This window comes from Thamnophis elegans, chromosome 13 (genome assembly GCF_009769535.1).
Source record: "Thamnophis elegans isolate rThaEle1 chromosome 13, rThaEle1.pri, whole genome shotgun sequence".
Lineage (NCBI taxonomy): Eukaryota > Metazoa > Chordata > Lepidosauria > Squamata > Colubridae > Thamnophis > Thamnophis elegans.
This window is the reverse complement of record NC_045553.1, coordinates 32,397,981-32,420,742: the sequence shown is the minus strand read 5'-3', so window position 1 is coordinate 32,420,742 and position 22,762 is coordinate 32,397,981. Positions and strand designations below refer to the sequence as shown.

The 22,762-nt window shown below is 36.9% G+C and overlaps 1 protein-coding gene across 2 annotated transcripts; it reads right to left on the bottom strand.

Moving 5' to 3' along the window:
• Window positions 1-477: 477 nt before the first annotated feature.
• RAB11FIP1 (RAB11 family interacting protein 1) lies at window positions 478-16,800 on the bottom strand. 2 transcript variants are annotated; one of them, XM_032229255.1, is made up of 6 exons: window positions 16,178-16,800; window positions 10,532-10,980; window positions 9,413-10,235; window positions 6,394-8,310; window positions 5,777-5,882; window positions 478-4,753 (listed from the first exon to the last, which is right to left on the bottom strand). In XM_032229255.1, the coding sequence occupies exons 1-6, from the start codon at window positions 16,573-16,575 to the stop codon at window positions 4,535-4,537; spliced, it is 3,912 nt and encodes a 1,303-aa protein (XP_032085146.1). In that variant the 5' UTR covers window positions 16,576-16,800; the 3' UTR covers window positions 478-4,534. The 2 variants fall into 2 exon arrangements, with proteins under 2 accessions (XP_032085146.1, XP_032085147.1); XM_032229256.1 differs by lacking the exon at window positions 16,178-16,800 and adding an exon at window positions 11,949-13,956.
• Between the last annotated feature and the right edge of the window lie 5,962 nt (window positions 16,801-22,762).

The window sequence follows — 22,762 nt, the reverse complement described above, 5'->3', positions numbered from 1 at the left end:
TCCCAGCTTAGTGATGAACCATTAGCTAAGTATTATCTTTACTTTCACACATGCTCTGCTTCCCTCATTTGCTAATCTTCATCACATGCATAAAACTGCCTTCATAAACACTTCTATCAATCATATGAAGAAAATTATGTTTAAACGATGGATTGGATACAAGCAGGGGTGAAATCCAGCAGGTTCTGACAGGTTCTGGACAACTGGTAGAGGAAATTTTTAGTAGTTCGGAGAACCGATAGCCAAAATTTTGAGTAGTTTGGAGAACTGGCAAGTACCAGAGTGGGGTGGGAATGGAGATTTTGTAGTGTCCTACCCCTGCCACGCCCACCAAGCCACACCCACAGAACCCATAGTTTAAAAAATGAATTTCGCCACTGGATACAAGCTTTCTAAGCAGATATTCACTAAACAGTCAATGTGCTTCATTCTTGGGTCTATCAGTGCATAAAATATAGGACAAAGGACACATATTTGTTTAACTTTAAATAACTTTATTTTAACGTTTCATAAGGCTGAAGGTTTTTGTATGAAAACCATCAGGCAATATACCAACTGTAACAAAGCATAAACATACATTCAAATCCTTCTATGGTAAATATACAGAGGGAGACTATTCATTGCATAACCATTTTATTAAAACTTAAGAATTTGCATGAACTTATATTTCAATCGTTCAGTAAAATACTGATTTTAAGGCACTGTTATTTCTACATTATATATTGAGTGATATATAAGGCATGAAAGTTGACAACTGGGCCCAGATGTAACGCCTTCATTGTATGTTACACAATATGTGAAACTGCCCCACTTAAAACCCATTAAATACATGGAGTTATGACTTAAAACTATCTTTCCCCAATTTAGTTTTCTTTGTGTGTGTTGAGATCAACCTTGTACAAAAGGTTATTATGGAATGTTCTAAACACAAAATGGACCTTTCCAATTATTGAAACTGCTGACAGCCTGTTTCAGGTTTGAAAATTTAGCCTATATTGCAATTCCCATAATTTTCAACAATAACCAACAACTATGCTCTCTTACTGGAACTTATATTAAAATTCACTGTTTCAGGATTCTAAATTTGGATTTTCTCAATCTGCTCAAAATTTGTCCAGCATGAGTTTTATTTCTTTTTTGATTTGTTTTGATACCCACCATTTTATTAGCGGACATGTTTAGAACGTAATTCCAGTCTATTTCAGAAATTTATTCCTAGGGAACATGGTGTTAAAGCAGCTATTTGATATTCTGGAATCAGACACACAATACAAATTCCTGCATGCCTTTTCATAAAAGCATACTGCATTATGCTACAACCAGCAGAGGGAAATAGCTAGACTTTAAAATACCCTCCACATTTTTTTCTTCTACGTATAAAATATGTATTGTTACACATTTCAGTACCAGCAATTCACAATATTGTACTGCCTTCAGTATGCCAGATCACTGTTCTTTTCTGTAGAAAAGTCAAAAATGCTTCTTCTAACTCTACCAAACAAATGAGGCAAAACGAACCCTTTTATAGTTCCTCAGAATTAGAACTATACTGCATAGGAAGAGGCAGATATATCTATTCAATAAATTTCACACTGACTTTATGGCAACAACAGAGAGTATGATCTTCTCCTCCCTCAGAATCTGACATTCAAATATATTATTCATTTCCTACCAAACCTTAAAATATGTAATTAGGTTATGAATGCATTGGCAAGTCATACAAACTATACTTCTTCTTAAAACATGAGTACCGTAGCCACCTAAGGTATTCTGCTCTTTGGTGATTGCCAGATTATAGAGTAGCAAGTACAATGGTTAGTAAATGTAGGTGACAAATTTATATTGTAATCCAGTATGGTGACTAAGTATAAGAGGACTGAAGATCTGTTCAGTGCCAAACAGATCCTTAATTAAAGTGCATAGGAAGATAATAAAAAACAGCTATAGCAAATGATTAATTCTTCAGTGTCTCTAAACAATCCTTGGATTGCTGCAGGTACCTGCATTTAACCAGCTAGCTGTGATTGCTAACAATTTTGAATCAGTAGTAGATTTGAGTGGCTAGAACATAAACATGCAGAGACTTGTGTAATTCTGCAAAGTATCTTGCTAATCTCTACATGTAGTTTCTACCTTCTAAGAATTTAAAGTTTAAAATAGATTAAATAATCTGTAATAACACAACAATGGATTTGTTGTAAATCATAAAAAGGAAGATGCCCAGTTCAGAGCAAGTTTTAAGATGCGCATAGAAAATGTGGTTTTCCCACTACACCCCAAACAAAATATTACTAGCTCTGGAGTATACATTCTTTCTTTCAAGGCACATCTCACTCACCCAGGTATCCACTGCCCTACTTTAGAATTAAAAACCTCTTTAACTTTTCATTTAAAAAGTTCACAAGATTTAAAAATTCTGTATTTATTCTTCCCACTTTACCACATACTATTATTTTCACGGGAAAAAGGAAATTTGATCTATTTTATATAAACTTTGCATGAACTGTATGTGGAAAATGTGATTGATTCCCCTTAGTCTTTATCAGAAACAATATAGTCTATTGTGGAAAGATCATGTAGATGTGGTATTCCAGTAATTATTGCAACAAATAGATCTGGCTACATTTCTCTACCTCTGGGGAAAGAGAAATTAACTGTGGGAAAGCCTGACAATTCAAAATCTTTACATCAGAAAGACAACTCAAACAAAGCTTCTAGGTTTCCAAAACAAGTTCCTCAATGTAAAAAAATTGCTGCTGTTGACTCTCTCCTCAGACTCTCTCACATCAATACTGCCCTGTTTAGTTTTTTTGACCAAATAAAATGAAATTTAAGCATCAATGAATATTCTCAGATTTGAGCAATTTATCAGATATTCAAGTTTGTTCATTTCAAACAAGATAAGATATTCTTAAGGAGAAAGGAAAACTTGAGTTAACTGACAATATTGCATATACAGCTCTTGGCATAGCAAATAAATGTTTGGAATTACAAGAGTTTATACATGGAGAATTTACTCAGCAATTCCTGAAAAGGAGCAAAGTTTAACCCAAAATTTCACTGCATAGAAAAGGAAGAAAGTGTTCAAGAATTGCAGATACATTTGCCATGGCATCTAATGAAAAAAGAATGCCTTTTCTTTTCCTTAAGAAAAATTTCCTAAAAGATTTCTAACTGCTTGCTCATCAGTTATGGATTCTGAAAGTCTACAATTTTATCTGAGATTATTTTCACCCATAATAACCGTCATAAGCAATTATATATACAGAATCTGAAAGAGAGAGACTTCTGGAACCCCAAAACTATCTGACCTTTCCTGACAAAAGTAATTGTACTAGCCTGTGTAGATTGTTATTCTAAAAGGACTTAAGTACACCAATTTTCTTAGATTTTCTGAAAAGAACTTTGTTAGAGGAATTTTTGTGTGGGTGTTCGCAAATAGGAAGTCATACTGGGAACACTTTATTGAGTAAAAGGGAAGGAAGAAAAATACATCAATTTCTGAACGAAGATGATGTGACTAAAAAGCAAGCTCAGTCAATATTCATGGCCAATTAAGAATTGTGTGAATATGTACTTTCAAACTGTTAAAAATCTGGGAACCTTCCAGTTATATCCACATTTCTAAAGTCATAGAGGAATAACAACTTAGTACTACTTCTGGAGTTTTGTTTTTTTTTAAAAACCCAAGGTTTCTAATCCCTGCTTTAATTTCTATTTAGAAATCATCACCTACAACTGAGGTTTGGTGCTCTAGCAGTTTGTCCCAGTCCAGATCAAATACAATGGATCCCAAACCAGTCATAGTTAAGAGATTATAAAACTAAGTGCTGAACTGTAGTTTTGCATGCTCTTATTCACTTGCCATTTCAATGTAGACAACACAAGCAAGCAATGTTTGTTCACCAGTTGTTACTATGTAATTTTTTTACATGGTTCCCAAATGAATAACACAAGTAGCTCAGTACACAATCCACTGTAAACATCCACAGCCTAAGCCCCAATTGACAAGAACCTGTTAAAGTCACAATGATGATTTCAAAGGCATCCAGTTTTCCAATAATATTTTCATTTTCCAGCAAATTAAAATGAGGGATTTGATGATATTCCAGTGTTTTCAGTGAATTAGCAAGAGATTGCTTAGGATAAGATTGTATATATTGCACAAAAACTCAGTATTACCCACAGAAATTTGAAAACTCTGGCAAATTTTTTTAACTCAACATAAAATTCTGTATAAATGCTTCAGGTGCAATATTATTCACAGTAGAAAACTGATTCACATAGCTCTCTTGAAGTTTCATAAGCTCATACTTTTAATCATAAACAGAGAACAAAGTATTTGCATTGTATTGGAAGAGTATCTAAAGAAAGATTGTCATTTTGGTTTGTATCTAGCCAGTCACTAAGACAAGAAAACCAATTTTACCCAAAGAAATAAATAACTTTTGTTTTGATAAAGGAAGTTATTTCATTTCACATTCTCTGCTTAGGTTTAACTAAGGAAGGTCTTCATACAGGTTGAGGTGTCATTTTACATCTTTCCAGCTTTCTTTTTGGGGTGGACTTCAATTCGAAGAATGTTGGGCGTTGCTTCCATGACTCTAACAAGTAAGTTATCTATGTAGTCTTCCAGCTCTCGTACCTGGACATCTCGCTTGGCAAGAATATCTTTTTGTTTCAAGACCAACTGGATAAGTTCATCATGAGTTAACTGAGCATAAGCATAGGCAGGATCTGAACGGTCATATTTCTGTAGGAAAGAAAGAAGGGGAAAAGTCATTTCAGTAGCAAGAGTTGTCATGAATAGAATCAAAAATCAGAAAGCAGTTCAAACTTTTAGCTTCAGGGATTGAGCATGCACTTCAAAAATGCTTCAGTAATGCTTAAAAGCAACCGCTTTTTTTAAAAAAATCACAAAAATGTAAAGATGCAGCATTAGCAAGTACATTTATGGATATGGAGATTTTAAGCCTTTCTAAGACCACTTCTGGTTGCTGTTGCTCAAACCAGCAAAAATCAAGACAATCTTGTAAATCATCCATTACAATTATCTCAAAATTTCAAACTCTTACAATCGTCATACACAGTCAATAACCATTGTATAATCCAATACCAAAATCTCTTATGTTGAAAGCCTTTAGAAAGTTCCAATTTTTTAGCAATTCATACATTCTCCAGTCAAGTCGTATTTTAAAATTGATGATACTATCCTTCAACTATTGTCTTCATAAAAAAAAGTAGTTAAAAATACAGAGTACAAGGAGCACAAATGTTAACCACAACTACAAAATATTAGACCACGTATAAATTGACAGACTGGATTTTATCATAGATTTTATCTGTTATTGGCGCAGTGGTGGCACAGTGGTTATAGTGCAGTACTGCAAGCTGCTTCTGCTGACTGCCAGCTGCCTCAATTTGACAGATCAAATCTCCCCAGGCTCAGGGTTGACTCAGCCTTCCATCCTTCTGAGGTGGGTAAAATGAGGATCCAGATATTTGGGAGCAATAGGCTGACTCTGTAAATCGCTTAAAGAGGGCTGTAAAGCACTGTAAAGTGGTATATAAGTCTAAGTGTTATTGCTATTTATTCTAGAATTTTAATTGCATATTATTTTATTTATAATGGTCTATGATTATAATAATAAAAATTGAATATTATACTGTGCTTTAACATATTCTAATATTCAATTTTCATTTACTCTACAGTGAGAATCAACAGAAATTACAGAACCAGAGATTGCCCATTACATTTAAAAAATGCCTTAAGTACCTTTAGATTGAATTCAGTTTGATTATCCAGCATCTTAGTACTTATGCTCAAGGTTTTTGCAGATGGTTGGTTAGTTGAAGCATTCATTGGCTTCACAGGATGAAGTCTGAAAGAGATAACATCTACAGTGAATAACATAGATTTACTCTGAATGTAACAGAGCACTGCACACATAAATCCTGCAAAGTCACTTTTTTCCTTGTCTCTTACCTTTCGCCTTCAAATTTAAGACAAAACTTTTGTACCGCTGGCATCTTCATATGGTGGAACTACAAGTTGACATAGTGCATTAAATAACCTGCTCAGATAAGACTAAAGGTTTACTTAATATATTTATATTCTGTCCTTCTTCGAAGGAATTTATGCCAAAGTAGGGGATTTTTTACTTTTACTATTTTATTTTCATAACAAATTAGAGATACATGACAAAATAATGGAAGTAAACCAGGATAGGTACAGAGTATATCCCCATGACTTGTTTCCCCATTCCATTTATTAAAATTACAAATAAACTTAGCTTTTCCACCTTCCCACCAAGGAGAGATATATCAAGGATACAACAGCAGCTAATGCTTTTTATATTGGATCTCCCATACCCATCTTGCTTGTCTTCTCACCTGAGTTTGGCAGAATTTCCACCAGGATTGGGATGTGTTTCAGAGGGTGAAACCCATGCCTGAAGCAGCTTCTTCCTACCAGAGCTTTCCACTTTGGCATCCAATTCTTCCGTTGTAGCTTTTTTTGGAGATTCTGCTTTATTAAAGCCATGAGAATCAGACTGGAAAGAGCTAACAGAGCAAGACTGAGAAGAATTAGATAGAGGGTAAAGAGAAACAGGCTTAGCAGAAGACTCAGGACAATCATCCTGCCTATCTTTGTTAGAGTGTTCTCCACACTCCTTTTCTATACCTGTTAGGTTATGATTTGGGTTTTTGTGTACATTGTTGGTTGGATCCTTCAACAATCTGTTGGATGAATTGCCAAAATTACTCATTTGCATGAGACCTGATACAGTCTCTCCAATAGCTTTCTTAGTTGACGTCAGATCTGTCCTCTCAGCAGAAGCCCACAGGTTCATAAAGCCATCTTCATTTCTTGACAAATCTTCACTTAATGTTATATTTTCAGGATCCCGTTGATAATCACCTAATTGCTCATCATCTGAAGCTACTTCTGGAATAACAGGAAGAGTAATGGGCTTTACATTCAGCTCTCCGGGACCTGAAATCCCAAGTGATGTTCTCATCATGTGGTTAGAGTCATCCTTAATACTTTGAGATGAGCCAGTATTACCATTATCATATATATGAGGAAGGACAGCCATTTCTGAAGTTAATGAGCAAATATGGCTTGGCTTCTCACTAATGGTTGAACTGTCTGAAGAAACCTCTTTGAGAACAGATGCATGGCTTGATACATCTTCTCCTTTTGGTTCATCAGTTAGAGGTACACCTTTTTTCACTTTCAAAATATTTCTTGGTGCTGGTTTTGGTGGTACAGTGTGTATTTTGTCACTCAGTTCAGGAACTGACATTTTGGTTTGCAGAGGATTGAGGACTCTTGCAACTGGTAGCAGTGGGTTCTTTTTAGATAAACCAGATTCAACTTCCTTCTTTAAGAGGTTACCACTAGTATGAACAGAAATTATGTCTTCTTCATCAGGCTTAGAGCCGCAACTTTTCTCTATGTTTAATTCAATTACCTGGCCACTGTTCTTTTCAAATGAATTTAGGGCTTCTTTATTTACATTTATCTCAAATGAATCTTCATCTGCACTGTCATTATGACTATTTATTTCATCCTCTTTTGATTCATCAAGGGCAAAGGCTACCGACTTTTTCATCCCGTTCTTTTCTTTAAAAGGCAGTACTATATGCACTTTGTCATATGAGGGCTTTTGGTTTACTCTAACTAGGTCAGAAAACTGTGGTGGAAGACTTTCAGATAGAGAGCCAGAGAAGTTGGATACAGTATTGGTTTGATTAGTTAAGTTTTCATCTTGAAACTTTTCTGAAGAAACATCATCTCTGTACTTGGAATTATCAATGTTTTCAGTTAAAGAAACAGAACCTATAGATGTGGGAGGACTTTTAATTCTTTCAGATTCCTGTCCCACTTTGATTACAAAGGGATCATTAACGTTAGAAAGCTGAGAAGGAATAGTATGAGTTTCAGTAGTGGAAGCTGCAGAATGTAGAGAATATAAGGAAGAGGTTTCCATCTCCTGCGTATGAGATTCTTGTCCCCATTTAGGAGAGAAGGGATTATTTTCATGGCCAGAGGTTGAAGGAAGGCAGGTAGAAACTGCAGAGCATTCCAGGTCTCCAGAATCCTGCATCCATTTTGTACTGAATGGATTATTAACGGAAACATTCTTTGAGCTATCAAACCTACCAACTTCCTGAGTTTTCTGTTCTTCATCAAATTTAGAAGTAAAAGGATTATTTTCATTATTTGAAGGATAGCAAATAGGAGGAAGAGGAACAGGAGGAAAAGAGGTAGCTTTGGTTTCATCCTCTGAAGACACGCCCAGTCTGTAAGAAGGGACAAAATAAAACCTGCATGTCAGTTGCAGATGCAACCTGAGACAAGCAGACATATTTTAGATAAAAAGTTTAGAAAAGTTGGTGTAGGTTAGTAATAAGGGACACAGGGCTGTAGTGAAGCACCCAAGCATACTTTCTATGTTGTGATACTTTTTTAATAGAATGGAAAAGCAATAAACTATCTTAGCAAAACATGTCTATAAGATATTAATTTGTTAATCTCAGCAGATTAAATAGACTGTATGAGCAGCAAAGCCTTCAGATATATAAAGCAGCAAAGACACAAAAGTTAGAAAGCACAGCACTATTTTTGATAGGCACACTTCCCTTATTAAAGACAAAGTTTATAAACATTTAGTTTGGAAAAGTGGACTACTTTACAAATATAATCATCTTATACAACATAAGTAGCCCAGTTTGCTTCTCAAATAATTCTTCGAATTCCCTTCATGTTCCAGCTCTAGAACCTCTATGAGGAACATTTCTACCCTGAGGGCAAGAATAGCAACTATTTTGCTTTTTCTCCTTGAAAGAATACAAGGTAGCCTGCAAAGATCAAATGTTACTTTCCTTTTTCAAGAAGACAGAGCCATGCATGTCACCTGCAAAATGATCTGGCTGCTAAATACCCAGATCAGATACACCCTGAAATTTATACCTGCCCCAGGTAAAAGATCAATCTTACTAAATGCATTATAAGCTAAGATATTTGTGACCTTTGAAATGGCATCCTCGATCCCATCCCATCCATGATATCTATGGCACCCTCTTTCCTGGGGTTCTGGATTCTACGATTTGGCTCAGTTATCAAATCTGAAGTTATTTTTTTATTTATACAACTTATATGCTGCCCAACTCTTCAAAGAGATTGAGTACCATGCACTGTAACTCTTAATTGATGAGTCTATGGAGCCCTTGTATGTTTGTTATGGCTGCTTTTTTGTGGGGGCTGTTATGTTTTAGTATTATGTTTTTAACTGTTCATTGTGTATTCCAATGTTATAAGCTGCCCAGTTTTCTAAATTGGGCAGCCCTGACAAATAAGATGATGATGATATTAGAAAAAATTTAAGTATCCCTCCTCACTAACCTGGGTTTGACAGGTTTCGTCTGAGAAGGTTTCACAGAAGCAGCATTCTTTTCTGGTTTCTCTCCTTCCGCAATGTTCTCACTGAAAGGGTTTACTGACGTCTTTGCAATGACAATATCTGTGGCATTACTCTTAGGTGCGCCATGGCCCCTTTTGCCATCCACAGGGAGCTCAAAAGGGTTTGTCTCTTTTCTGGCCAATTCTTTTTCATTACGCTTCACTTCCTTTGCCTTCAGAGAACTTTCAGTGTTCTCCTCGCTGGTTTTTGCTTCTTTTTTCCCTGTCACAAGAGACAGCAAGCCAGACTTCTTGTTCTCCTGTTTTTTGATCTCCTTGGTTTCTTTTGGAGTGTCTGAAACAAATGGAGTGTTATTTTCTACTGAATCTCCGCCAGCAAGCAATTTATACGATGGCAGAGTCATGGCTTTAAAGGATTCCAATGAAGATGACCCAGACGGCAATTTATCAAGGGCCAACCCTGCAGGGTTTTCAAGTTCCTTGTCGTGTTCGAAAGATAGGTTTTCCTGAGACAAAAAGAGGCGTTTTCGCTGGGATGTCTGAGGAGATGTAGTGCCTTCTTTTGAAACGAGGTCGTTCTTTGATTCATTTTCTTCCATGTAAACATGGCTTCCATTGATACACAGATTGGATCTGGAAACTGGGTCATTTTTGGACCTGAGGCCAAATAAAGAATGCATATCCTTCTTGGCACTGCCAGCAATTATTTGGTTTAATTGCTTGGAGTCTCCACTACCAGTTCTCTTGTGCATCATGACAGAGGGGGGACCAAGTACGTTATTGTTGGCTCTGTTTGTAGAGGGGTCTGAAAAGAAAAAGTAACATTGCTATCAGAATTCGGTTAAGTACTTAATTTCTGAAAATACTTATCTATACAAATTAAGGATATTTAGCAACAATATATTTATAATTGGGGATTATTTAAAGCGGACTTTAACCATTGACATGTACTACAGATCATCATGACAGCTCCATTATCGCAAAGATAGGGAGAACTCAATTTTGATTTAAAAAAAAAAGAAAATGTATGATATCTCAAAGTTAGACACAGGCCTAAGAAGAGTTTCTGAAACTGTTTCTCTTAATGAACAGGCTACTTACTCTCAGAGACTGTTGTCAAAGTGTCATCATCTTCACCATCACTCCACTGTGACTGAAAGTCACTGGGTCGAAGTCGAACTCTCTCCGAAACAGGCTGGAGTGTGGGTAGCACAGACATGGACTGGGAAATATTGCTTTTATGCAAACCAGGTTTAGAGAACAGTGTCTTGAACTTTGACTTTTTCTTCTCCTTGTCATTTGACTCTTCTTCACTGTCAGCTGGAGAGTGAGTAATGCTAGGAATAATTGCTGAAGCCGTGTCTGGCAATCCATTGCCCCTTTTCCCTTTTAATTTGTTTTTCAGCTTGCTAAAGGGAGTCCGAGGCTTATCCTTCATGGAGAGATCAAACATACTGGCTGTCATGTTGCTCCTCATGAACTGGATATCCACCTCAATCTCGCCCCGCTCTTTTTCCTTCTTCCCCGGTTTGGAGTGAAGCTTGTACCATCTGTATACATGGAAAGTGAAATCAGGAATTAGAAACATGAACACTAATTCCAAAATGCTCCTTGCAGAGTTTTATCCCAAATAAAAGAAGAATCAAATTCTCTATAACTATGAAATGATGGTGGCTAGTGATACTGTTCCAGTAAAGGATGATGTAAAAAAAGAGAAAAAGAAATCACTCAAATTATTTATTCCGCCAATGTGCTGCATCAATCTCAAAAGAGTTACAATTATAGATAGCTCTTTTATTTTAAAACTAATGTACCAATATCAGAAAAAAGGGTCTCTCTGATTACATAGCTAGAAAGGGTGGCTCTGAACTATTATACATAGATAGATATCAAGCAAAAAAGTCTTGAAAAAAGATGTTCATAATAATTTAGTGTGAATTTAAGACATCATGTTATTTATCCATTTATATACAGTATATGTCCATAAACAATAATTACTTTTATCATTCCAATTTAAGGAGATTTTCAAATTGTTTAGCAAAAGAGGAACATGTTTCTATAAGAATTTTAAACCTTCTGATCAAAGTATCATGCATCCAGACTTTTTTTTATATAGCTGGTTAGAAAGGAGAATTGAGGCACTTAAATAAGATGAGCCTTATCTAAATTGAAGATATAAATTTATCTGCTGCTATGAAAAGTGAGTGCTTTCACTCTTAAGATACAAGAATATAATTGAGGAAAAGTTTTGCTTTTAATAGGATCTTGAAACTTTTTTTTCTAGATCCCCCTATTCTGTTGGTGGTTTTTTTTAAAATTATGCAACAGTTCTGTAATTTTAAATTGCTACAATATAAAAACACAGTAAAAATCTGGCTGTTTCCCAAACTCCTTCAGTAAGTTTTTAATACAATGGTAACTGCTGAAATGCCACTGATAAGCATAAGGAAGTATATGGCAAAGAATGAACTGCTTCTCTCTTCGAGCCTAAGATGCAAGCCATCTTGGTTTCTCTAACCTTTTCGCTCCCTCACAGGTACAACATGAACCAAGACAAGTACTGTAGTATAGCCTTGAATGGAACTGGATACAGCATAGGAGATAGCATGACTAGAAAGAAAGAAAAGAAGAAAGTTATTACCAGAAAAAGATTTCGGAAGCTGAAAGAGGAACAGGTAGTCCTCGGCTTACAACCACAACTGGGAACATAATTTTCATTGCCAAGCAAGGTGGTTACGTGAGTCGCACCCAATTTTATGAGCTTTTTTTTTTTGCCACTGCTGTTAATTGCAAATCACTGCAATCGTTAAGTGAATCATTCGACCAATGAACATAACTGGCTTCCCACATTGATTTTGCTTGTCAAAACCTGGCTGGGAAGGTCATAAATGGCAATCACATGGCCTTGTGATGCCACATTGCTGTAAATAATACCAGCTGCAAGAGTCCAGATTTTGATCACATGACCATGGCTGTGACAGTCATCAGTGGGAAGGCGGGTTGTAAGTCAAGTGCCATGGTAGCTTCAATTATGAAACTAATGATTGTAAGTCAGGGACTACCAGTATTCATGCAATTTCTTTAATTTTAAGTATTTCCATTTTATAAGAAAATTGCATGCAAAGTTTACATACCAAGCCTGGGAAAAGAACAAAACAGAGTAACAGAATGAGAAAAAGCACCAGATATAAAGCAATTCATTTCTTTCCTACCTCCCTCTGAATATCATGTGATATTGTGCAACTGCTCTTCAACTAGGTCATCTCATCTAAGTGATATTATTCTAAGTGGGATATTTCTTGGTTCAAAACCATGTCCATTACCTGCAACATGGCTGCGTATTTTCCATCCCATAGGAAAAGTACTATTGTATATCAAAAACTACCCATTTGGTACAAGGCTGTCGCTGTAAAAGGATACAATTTTCAAATGAAAAAAGACCAACAGATTTAAAATATATGATGCCATTATAGTCAATCAATTGCAGATGTAAAGGTGATTAAATCAGAAAAAAATAAGGAGATCAAACAGCTCTGGTTTTCTTTTCTAAAACCAATCCAATGGCTTAGCTGACATTGGGCTGCTGATTGTAGTAAGAAAGTTATGAACAGGGCCTTCCCTTCAAACATTCTCTGGATTCTTCTCATGGTTGTACAAAGAATTCGAGACTGTCAGTGTAAACTTGGTAAGCCTGCTGGACTTGTTATAGTTCAGCCTTTGCAAGAGAGCTACCACTTATCAACTATACCTGATATGATTTTAAGAAAATAATGTTATCATAATATATTGTAATTTACATTCCTAACACTGAAATATGAGCTCAGCCTAAAAACATTGCTGACCAAAGGAAAGAATCATGGTATTTTGTTCTAAAGTATCATTTTCTGTACTTCAAGACAAAACAGTGATACATTATCTACTATGCGTGTATATTATTTTTACTTTAAACAAATGGCTTTATTCAATGTGAATTTGGTTCTCAACTATTACTACTGGAACGTAATTTCATTTATATCTAGTTGTTTTTTCAGACTGGAAAGATGGCAAAACAAAGAAATTTTGGCACATTTAACAGTCTGAGACATTTTCCAAAGGGCCATAGAATTACAACCGATTAATAGTCTTAAATATTTAATCTTTTACTTTTAAAGCATGCTTTTTAGTATGTGGAGCTGTTTTGCAGCAGGAATCCTGACATAGCTAGCTTCAATAGCAGAACAATAAATTTTAACAGACTATTAGTCTGGAAGTAATTCTGCATTACCCCACAGAGGATATTTAAAAATAAACACAAATAGCCTCCTTTACAACATTTAAACAAGTATAAAAACATACGTAAAAATTAGGGGAAGTACTATAAACATGACTTTCAACAATGAAGATACAAGCTATCCACTTTACTACCACTTCCAGTCTGTACAAAGAACGTCTATTTATTAAATTCATATACCACCCTAAAGCAACTTCTTTGCTCCTACAGAATAACAAGTAGCAAAATACTATGATACCTCACATAACAATGAACATTTGGTTTCAAAGCACATTCATTCTCACCACAAAGAATATAAAATTACAATGTTTTTTAACGTATGAAAAACTATTTATGGGAGGAAATAATTTTAACCAAAGAAAATATATCAAGAAATATATGAATTGAACAAATATAATAGGTTGAAGCATAGTAAATGATACTGGATTTGTATAAATTACATTTGATATTTTTTAAAAAATATTCTGTTTACTAGTGTTTATCTGATGTATTCATATGGGGTTTTTTATCACAAGGTAAATAGAGCAATAGGTATATATGTAAACTCCCCTTTCCAACTTCTCTCTGAACTAGTAACATTCAAATTATTATGTTACAAAATCAAGTAGGCTGTTTTGTGGGGATGCTAAAATCCAAACAATGAGTACATGGCTATAAGGACTTACAGAAAACTCTGACTCATTCCTAGTAACTACTAAATATAGATACTTTACCTGCCCCATCATGATGCACCATTTTATAAAAGGAACACACCCAACTTGAGTTTACAAATTGCCATATAAACATTTGAAAACATTATCATCTTGATCAAAAACCTTGCACTAACTCTAGAATTTCAGATTCCAGTATTTTCCTCGAAAGATAAAAGTCTAACCCAATCTTTTATTAAATAGGACTACATTTTGGACTGAAATTGAAGTCTTCATTCTTTTCAATAACTCCTAATTATTGGTACCTTAATCCATTTCATTTGGATTATTTACCCTTCTTTCCCCCTAGCCTCCAGTTTTACATTACTAGTAGTTCAATCTATTAAAAGTATGATATTTAAATTAACACTGGGGTTTGGGGAAAAAAGTTAAATCTCCACACATTCAAAGTTCACTGATATTTCATTAAATTACTGGATTCTACTCATGCTCATCCATCACTGTTTCTCCTAACTTAATTTTTATACCAATATTCTATATAACTATATTTTCTGTTGGTTTACAATCCTTTTTCAGGTCAAGTTGTAATTTAAAAATGAAGCTTCTTTTATTCCCTCATTGTCCCCAAATTTAGAATTGTAAACATCATTCTCAGTTTAGTTTTTCATAATCAAGCAAATTCATCCTTGGCTCCATTAGATTTCATTGAACTCTATTAGATTCTTAAAGGACAGCTTTTGTTTGCAGTATCAAAAACCAATTTTACTGGAAAAAGGTAATGAATATTTGTTTTGAAAAATGTAAAAAGAACGTAACTGCATTTATACAGAGTAAGTTTATCTTTAACTATTAGCAGATCAACATCTATTAAACAGAAGAAGCATATTAGCTGCTGAATGAAAAACAAGAATTGATCATTTTGTATCTTCCTTGGGCATTCTTTGGAAGTATTATTGAGTTTTGTACATTGGGTTCATTTATAAAAGTTGAATGGAGTCACCGTAACTTGAAAACAGGACGTTGATCCTCCCCCCCCAAAAAAAAATTGGCTTCCCTTTTAATTAAAAGTCTGTATTAAAAGCGCAAACTAAAGTGTGCTGGCTAGCCTCTAATTGTATCCAGCAGAACTATTCCATCCCCCTACATTTAACTAAAATGAGTATTTTAGCACAAAACTAAACCAAAAATCTACTGAAAGCACAAAACTAAATCAAAAATCTACTGAACTGACCTATCCAAAACTTATGTTATGGTAAATATGAGCGTGGCCTTTAAAATAACATTTTATTCTCCTAACAAAGGAACGCTATCTTGATTCCCATGATCAACTTTTGGGAGGCTCTCACAATACACAACAAAACATACAAACAGGTCCTACTACGAGGCATTCCCTCCTTTCCCATTATGCTGCTGCCTCCCGATTTCAGCTGTATTCCCCTCATTTCAGGTGCGTACATATACACTGCCCCTGAAGGTGGAGGCTCCATTTGACTAAGAAATCCGTCATCTCATAGCACACCTCTAATGTGCCATTATTTGGACAGTCAACTTTCCAGACATTAGAGATCTAGAGATGTCATATTAGAACTCGAGATACTTGACAATTAGATCTTCAGATGTTTAACCACGGGGAGAGGAAGAAAAAAAAAGGTCCAAATATATAATTTCACATTTCTCTGCACATTTTCCCAGGGAAGCAAAGAGGGTGAAAAACCAGTCCTGGAGAAAACGAGGTTGGCCCCGACAGGCGCCATCACCCGCCCCGCTTTCTTCCTCCCCGCGCAGGTGGACTGCCCATGAGCCCGGAGGCTCCCCCAGGTCGCTCACCGGGTGCTGCGGCGGCCGCCTTCGCTCTGCAGCTCGCCCAGGCTGATCTCGGCGCGGCCCAAGAACTTGTCGAGGCCGAGCAGCGCGCGGTGGAGGACGCTCAGCTGTAGCACGGCGTTCGGCCCAGGCCCGGCGGGCCCGCCCAGGCCTCGTCGGGGCAGCGAGGGCAGCTCGAAAGTGGCCTCCTCCCGCCACACGGGCGAGCCGAGGCAGCGCTCGGCCACCGAGGTGGCGAACTTCTCCTTGCCCAGCGCCATGACGGCGTAGGCATCGCTGCCGCTGCCGCCGCCGCCGCCCTTGGCTTTGGAGCGCAGACCCCGCGCCTGGAGAACCGTCACTTGGACGTGCGTCGGGGCCCAGCGCGGAGCCGGAGAGGTCGGGGAGTCCGGCAGCGACATAGCGGTGGCTCCGTCGGCCTCAGCAGCGCATCCGTAAGACCAGCGGCAGTTCCTCCTCCTCGCGCGGCCAGACTGAGCAACCGGCACCGCGGAGACGCCAGCCAGCCGGTTCCTAGTCTCGCGACAGCTCCATGCCACGCCCTCTCCCAAATGGAAAACGCTGGAGGGGAGCCTCGGGCGCTCTCCAGAGCCGAGCCGAATCCCGCGAGATCTGTCAGGGGAAAGGGGCGTGGCTTCCAGCGCAGGATCTGAAGTTTGTTTACTCCGGAGGGTGCGGTAGACCGGTTCCTCCTTTTGTGGTTTGCTTTGGAGTGATTCCCATTACCCCTAGCAAGGACGGCAGCGGTACAAAATATGCGGAAGGCCATCGGTTGCTCTGCCTTTATTTGCACATACCTGCGGTGCAGATAAAGGCTTCTTGGGAAAAAAAAATAAAAATAAAGGACTCGACTGAAAAAGGACAAATCCGAAGAGGTTTATAAGGATTAAAAAATTGTTTATGTTTATATATTTGCTTCAAAAAGGGAAATTCAAAAGCAAGGACAACTGTTCTATTAAAAATATCTAAAATCCAACAAGTCAATTTGTATAAAAAAGACTAAATGTTATTTGTCATTTGCCTTGGTGGTCTCTGAGCTCGGAAGTGTTTTTGCAGATGTTTCATTATCAACAGTCCTGATAATAGTGCTATAATATTTCCTTATTTTTCAGAGGAATGCAAATCCTGTGCCTGAAATGGTACCCTTTATACAGTCAAAGTTAAACAACAAAAAGAAAGTGAGTTTTGGAAAAATAAATCTAAAGGACGTCCTTTTGAAATGAAAGACTATTCTTTGTAATTAATGGTCACGGTACGTATAGCAGATTCTATCAAATTGATGGTTTTCCATTGCTTTTTATTTTTTAAAAATGGCATATCTGTAGCTTATTAAACATAAATCTATATTTTCACCTTTATTTATTTATTTATTTATTTATTTATTAGACTTATATACCGCTTCATAGGGCTTTCAGCCTTCTCTAAGCGGTTTACAATTTTTTTTTAGCAAATTGAGTCAGCAACCTTGGATTCCCCTATCTGTAATTGGTTGTTGGTTTTTTAAAAAAATTCTGGGGCACAAAATTTTTATTCTGCACTTTATAAGTGCAGTATATGGAATACACACTGCATTCAACTTTCCACATAGATAAACCACATGATGACTTAGCATATTGCCATTTCAGGATGCTGACAACAGGCCCAGAAATTGGGACAAATGTTTCAAATAATGCCTAAATAGCTGTGGCTACTTGTTTGGGGAGCAAAATATGGACACAGAGATCTGAAAAGAGGTTGGTTTTTTTTAACCTTTCCTGCCATTTCCTTGAGTTTTTTAAGTAACTCAAAGAGCTAGCAAAAATTCTGACACTAAAGTTTCTTGAATAGCTTTTTTATACAGAGAATGAATTTCTGCTGATTTACTATTCATTTTCATGTTAACAAAGACTCACAACAGGAAAAAGGGAGAAAAAACACTGGCATTACCTTCCTGAAACTAATGAGCCAATTTGTCTTAAGAGTATATGCAGAGTTCATTTCTTCCTAAGGGTGAGTAAACATGACCCTGTCCATAAGCTAGCAGTTAGATAATAATAGTTTCACCTCAGAAGGGTGTAGGCAATCTGAATGCATTCAAGCCTGAATGTCTTGCATTTCCTTTTTTAGAAATGACTTAATATATACAGACTCCACCCTGCATTGCAAAATTTAAAAGCCTATCTAAGAAGTAAATTTAGTGTTTCCCAAACCTGGGTAAATTACCCCAAAATAGATAAATGTGTTTTTTTCCCCTTTGGACAACACATGAACTCATTACTCAATTCCAACAGGGACATTTAAATAAGAACTTTTTGATAAGCGGTAAAAAGGACCTCTGATAAGCTATTCCTGTGCAAATATGGGGAAATTTTGCCCAGTGAGAATTGAGAAGATCTTAGTCTTTATGATCCCTGATGTATGATTACAGTGGATGTAATATTTTATTGATGTATATTAAATTTGAAAATTTTGCTGACATGAGGAAATCTAATTTAGGGACTAAAACTCACCAACTGACCATTGAAGCCCAGTATGTTTTTCATTTCTGCAATTGAAGCATGCGAAAGAATGTATATTTGTGTGAAAGTAAATATTGTGGTATAACTCTGCAAAGTAAAGGACATGCAGTAACCCAATGTCTGGAGGTTGTGATGAAACAAGTTATAACCTTAGAAGGTTATTTGTTATTTGTTTTGTTATTTGTTTTTGAAGCCTCCAGTGTTATTTGTGCGTAGGGTATACTTGAGGAAGTGCATCAAAGACTTTGAAATCACAGATTTCCAACAACTGTCAGATGGGCATTGGAGGTTGCAGCCACAGGACCTTTTCCCACCTTAGTTTGGTGCACCAGTTATGGTCCCAATTGAAGCAAGAGGACCTTGAATCATAGGACTGGAAGCATCTTGAATGTCTTCTAATCCAAACCATTGCCCAAGATCGGAGACCTTACACCATCTAGGACAATGGTTGCCCAATCTTTTCTTGAAAACCACAGGTTTTCTCCAGGAGGCAAGCTGCAATTCATGCCTTCATCAGCACTCATCAGACTACTACTGCAATATGCTCCTCATGGGCTTGGTTTTGAAGATGCTTTGAAATCTTCTCTTGTCCAGAATTCACTGGCCTGTTATTGGTAGGTTGGTAAACATGACCCTATCAGCTCTGCCCTTCAGACCCTGGGCTGTCTTTCTATTAGTTTCAATGCAATTCAAAAACCTTGTTCTCAATCCTTTCAAGCCATGTCTGGCTTGACTCCGAAGTCATTGCAGGAATTTTTGAATGCTTCAATTGTTTTAATATATATAATTTTCACTAAAACTTTTAAAAAGGAAGATAAAACCAAAGTAAGGGGAAAAAAAGAAAGGAATCAGAGAGAAAGCTAAAAATGCGAGAAAAGGAAAAAAGTAAAAAATATAGAAAAGAAAGAAAAAACTAGCTTCCAATATACTTCACAGCAGTTATAAGGACAATTATATTTTAATCCTGGTGGTTAGAATGCAGTATTGCAGGCTAACTCTGCTCACAGTCTGGAGTTTGATCCTGATGGGCTCAAGGTTGACTCAGCCTTCCATCTTTCCGACATTGGTAAAATGAGGACGCAGATTGTTGGGGGCAATATGCTAACTCTGTTAGCCACTTAGAGAGTTTACAATGTAAAACACTGTGAAGCAGTATATAAGCCTAAGTGCTATCACTATTGTTATTAAACTTTCTCTCTAAAGTTACATCATGATTCTCTTCTTTCTATAATCCATCCTGTCTAATCATCAAAGCCATTCTGTAAATCACTTTTTTTTTTTCATTTTCCATAGGGGTTTCTATTCACACTTATCTGTTTTGATTTTAACACTCCTGATTCAAATTTCAGGGTTATTTCAGACAGCTTGGGGACAACTATATGATTGTGTTTATATTTTTATTCTAGATGTTTACTGTATTTCCATTGACGTGAACTGCTGAGAACAGTTTGATTGCAGCAGAGTATTCCAGTAAATAAATGAATTAAATATTAAGACATGCAAATTCAACTTTATTTGAACAATCAGTCATTTTCTCAATTTTCCCCCAGAGGTTACATTAATTACAAAAAGTAGAACACAAAGAATTCTTACCAGACATGTCAGCCACTTAGACTGCAGTTTAACAGTAAATCTATTTTCATTGCCTTTTTACATCATTCTATTTTATTGGTTAGTTTTATTTATCCATTGGAGAGTTTAGCAGCAGTAGTAAAATTTTACTTATAGGACGTAGAGCTAAGTCCTATAAGTAAAATTTTACTACTTACTACAGTAAGTGAAATTTAATATCAGTAACTTCATGATATAATATTTTATATCATGAAGTTACTGATATTAAATTTCACTTATTGTTGAAGTTGTTGTAATCCTTTGTATTGAGATTGAGTTTTATATCATTTTATCCTGATGCCTGATGGAAATAACGATTTGTTGTGAAAGCTGTCTTCCTAAAAATGTAAATTTAATCATCAAAGCCTGGTTAGTTACAGCTCTGAATCTGTCATTGCTATATGTATATTAAATGGGATTTTTATATATTAAGTTGCATACAGAGCTTTCTTCGGCTAAATGGAAATACTTCTTCATGATCTGGATTACTGAGACAATACCTTTCTTGAGGAAATTTCACAGTAGTTAATTTCTTGTCTAAAGATTTGGATCAGACGATCTGCTGCTGATTTTTCCCACACAGTGTGAAAGACATGATTGTCCACATTTTGCCTAGTAAGGTTTATATTGTAAAGGATTCCCATGCATAAATTATGTGCTTATAGTTTTACTACAGCCCACCCTTAGCCAAAGCTGAGAAATGATAGGACGCTACAAGCAGGATGATGACGATTAATAAAGGTTTGCGAAATCTATAGGATGGCAGATATGGGCACAAAATGAGGGTGCGCTGCCATTTTGAGCCTGAACTTATGAAGAACCTGGAATAAGGACTGAATCTTGAAAACATTATGTTAGTGATTCCTTCCTAGCAGCACTGACCCCACTTATGGGCAGATATGAAATATACTTTTCAAAAAGCTCATTGATTGCAAGAAGCCAATATACTTAAATTCTTCAGGTTTTATCCCTCTACCAAGTTGTTGTTTTGTTAATTCTTAAGAGCAATTTCCTACAATTGTGGCTTTGCAGGCCACAGAAATGAAGCTGGACACATAGCCCTGAAACCTTAGCTCATATAGCTAGCAGGAAAATCCAGTCTATTTGGGGTGATTCAGTAAACTGTGGTTAATCAAACCATAGCTTATTCAGCAACCCAAGAGAGGTAAATGTGAACTATGCGCTCTGTCACTGTGCCAGCATTGTGATATTTTATGTTGCTTTATTTAAGTTTCCATTCCAGAACTTAACATTATCTTGGTTTGTGAGGTAAAGGGATTTGCTATGCACTTGCTAACTCCTTCTACCCCTCAATTGCCTGTATGTATTTTGCTAAATCTCTCAGCTTTTTCAGAAAGAAAAGACAAATACAGGTAAGCGCCAGTATCGATAGCTTCTCCCTGCCTTCCATTATGTACCTGCTCATTTCGAAACAGGAGGTCCTGTTATTTGAAGAGGAACTGGGGAAAGAACAGCCAAGCAGGTGAAAAGCGTGCTGAGGAGTTTCGGTGTTTACACAATCATAACATTAAAGGGTGTGGTTCTCTTTGATTTAAGAGAGCAAATGTATTCATGTATACATGGTGCATAAATGGCGCAGTGATTAAGAGTACAGCACTGCAGGCTACTTCAACTGACTGGTAGCTGCAGTTCGGCAGTTCAAATCTCACCAGCTCAAGGTTGATTCAGCCTTCCATCCTTCTGAGGTCAGTAAAATGAGGACCCAGATTGTTGGGGTCAATATGCTGACTCTGCAAACTGCTTAGAGAGGTCTGTAAAAGCACTATGAAGCAGTATATAAGTCTAAGTGCTATTGCTATTAGTAAAGTGTTATTTGACTGCTTTCTGTCCATCCTAGGGGGCCAGGTCCTCCTTTCTTACAAAGATTTAGCTGGATGATAAGTGGTCTCTTCTCCTGGGCAAAAGAACTCAAGACAAGATTGCAATAGTGATCACTCATTCTGTCCTGAGGATAGGAACAGATGATGATGTCCTCCCATCTCCAGCCCAGCACACTTAACTCATTTAAAGTTGTTTCTTTAAGACTTTACAAGCAACTAGTCTTTGCTGCTTTGCTTCAATTTGGCTGCAGTTCCAGCCTCAATACAGATAATTTTACCATTGATCCATTAGGTCAATAACCTGTTCTAAGATCAAAATGCTAATGCACTATCCATAGTGCCTTTACATATGCCAGTGGACCAGTAGTGGGATTCAATTTTTTTTACTACTGGTTCTGTGGGCGTGGCTTGGTGGGCATGGTATGGCTTGGTGGGCGTGGCTTGTGGGCATGGTATTGCTTGGTGGGTGTGGCTTGGTGGGCGTGGCAGGGAAGGATACTGCAAAATCCCCATTTCCTCCCGATCAGCTGGGACTCGGGAGGCAGAGAATAGATGGGGGCAGGGCCAGTCAGAGGTGGTATTTACTGGTTCTCCGAACTACTCAAAATTTCCGCTACTGGTTCTCCAGAACTGGTCAG

What these genes read in the sequence shown, in the direction of transcription:
- RAB11FIP1 (XM_032229255.1), bottom strand. Translation starts at nt 16,575, where the DNA reads ATGTCGCTGCCGGACTCCCCGACCTCTCCGGCTCCGCGCTGGGCCCCG. An exon ending in ACGAAACCTGTCAAACCCAG is followed by an intron (nt 8,311 to 9,412) that starts GTTAGTGAGGAG and finishes CCCTTCTTACAG; the next exon opens with ACTGGGCGTGTCTTCAGAGG. An exon ending in AAACTGAATTCAATCTAAAG is followed by an intron (nt 4,754 to 5,776) that starts GTACTTAAGGCA and finishes TCTTTCCTACAG; the next exon opens with AAATATGACCGTTCAGATCC.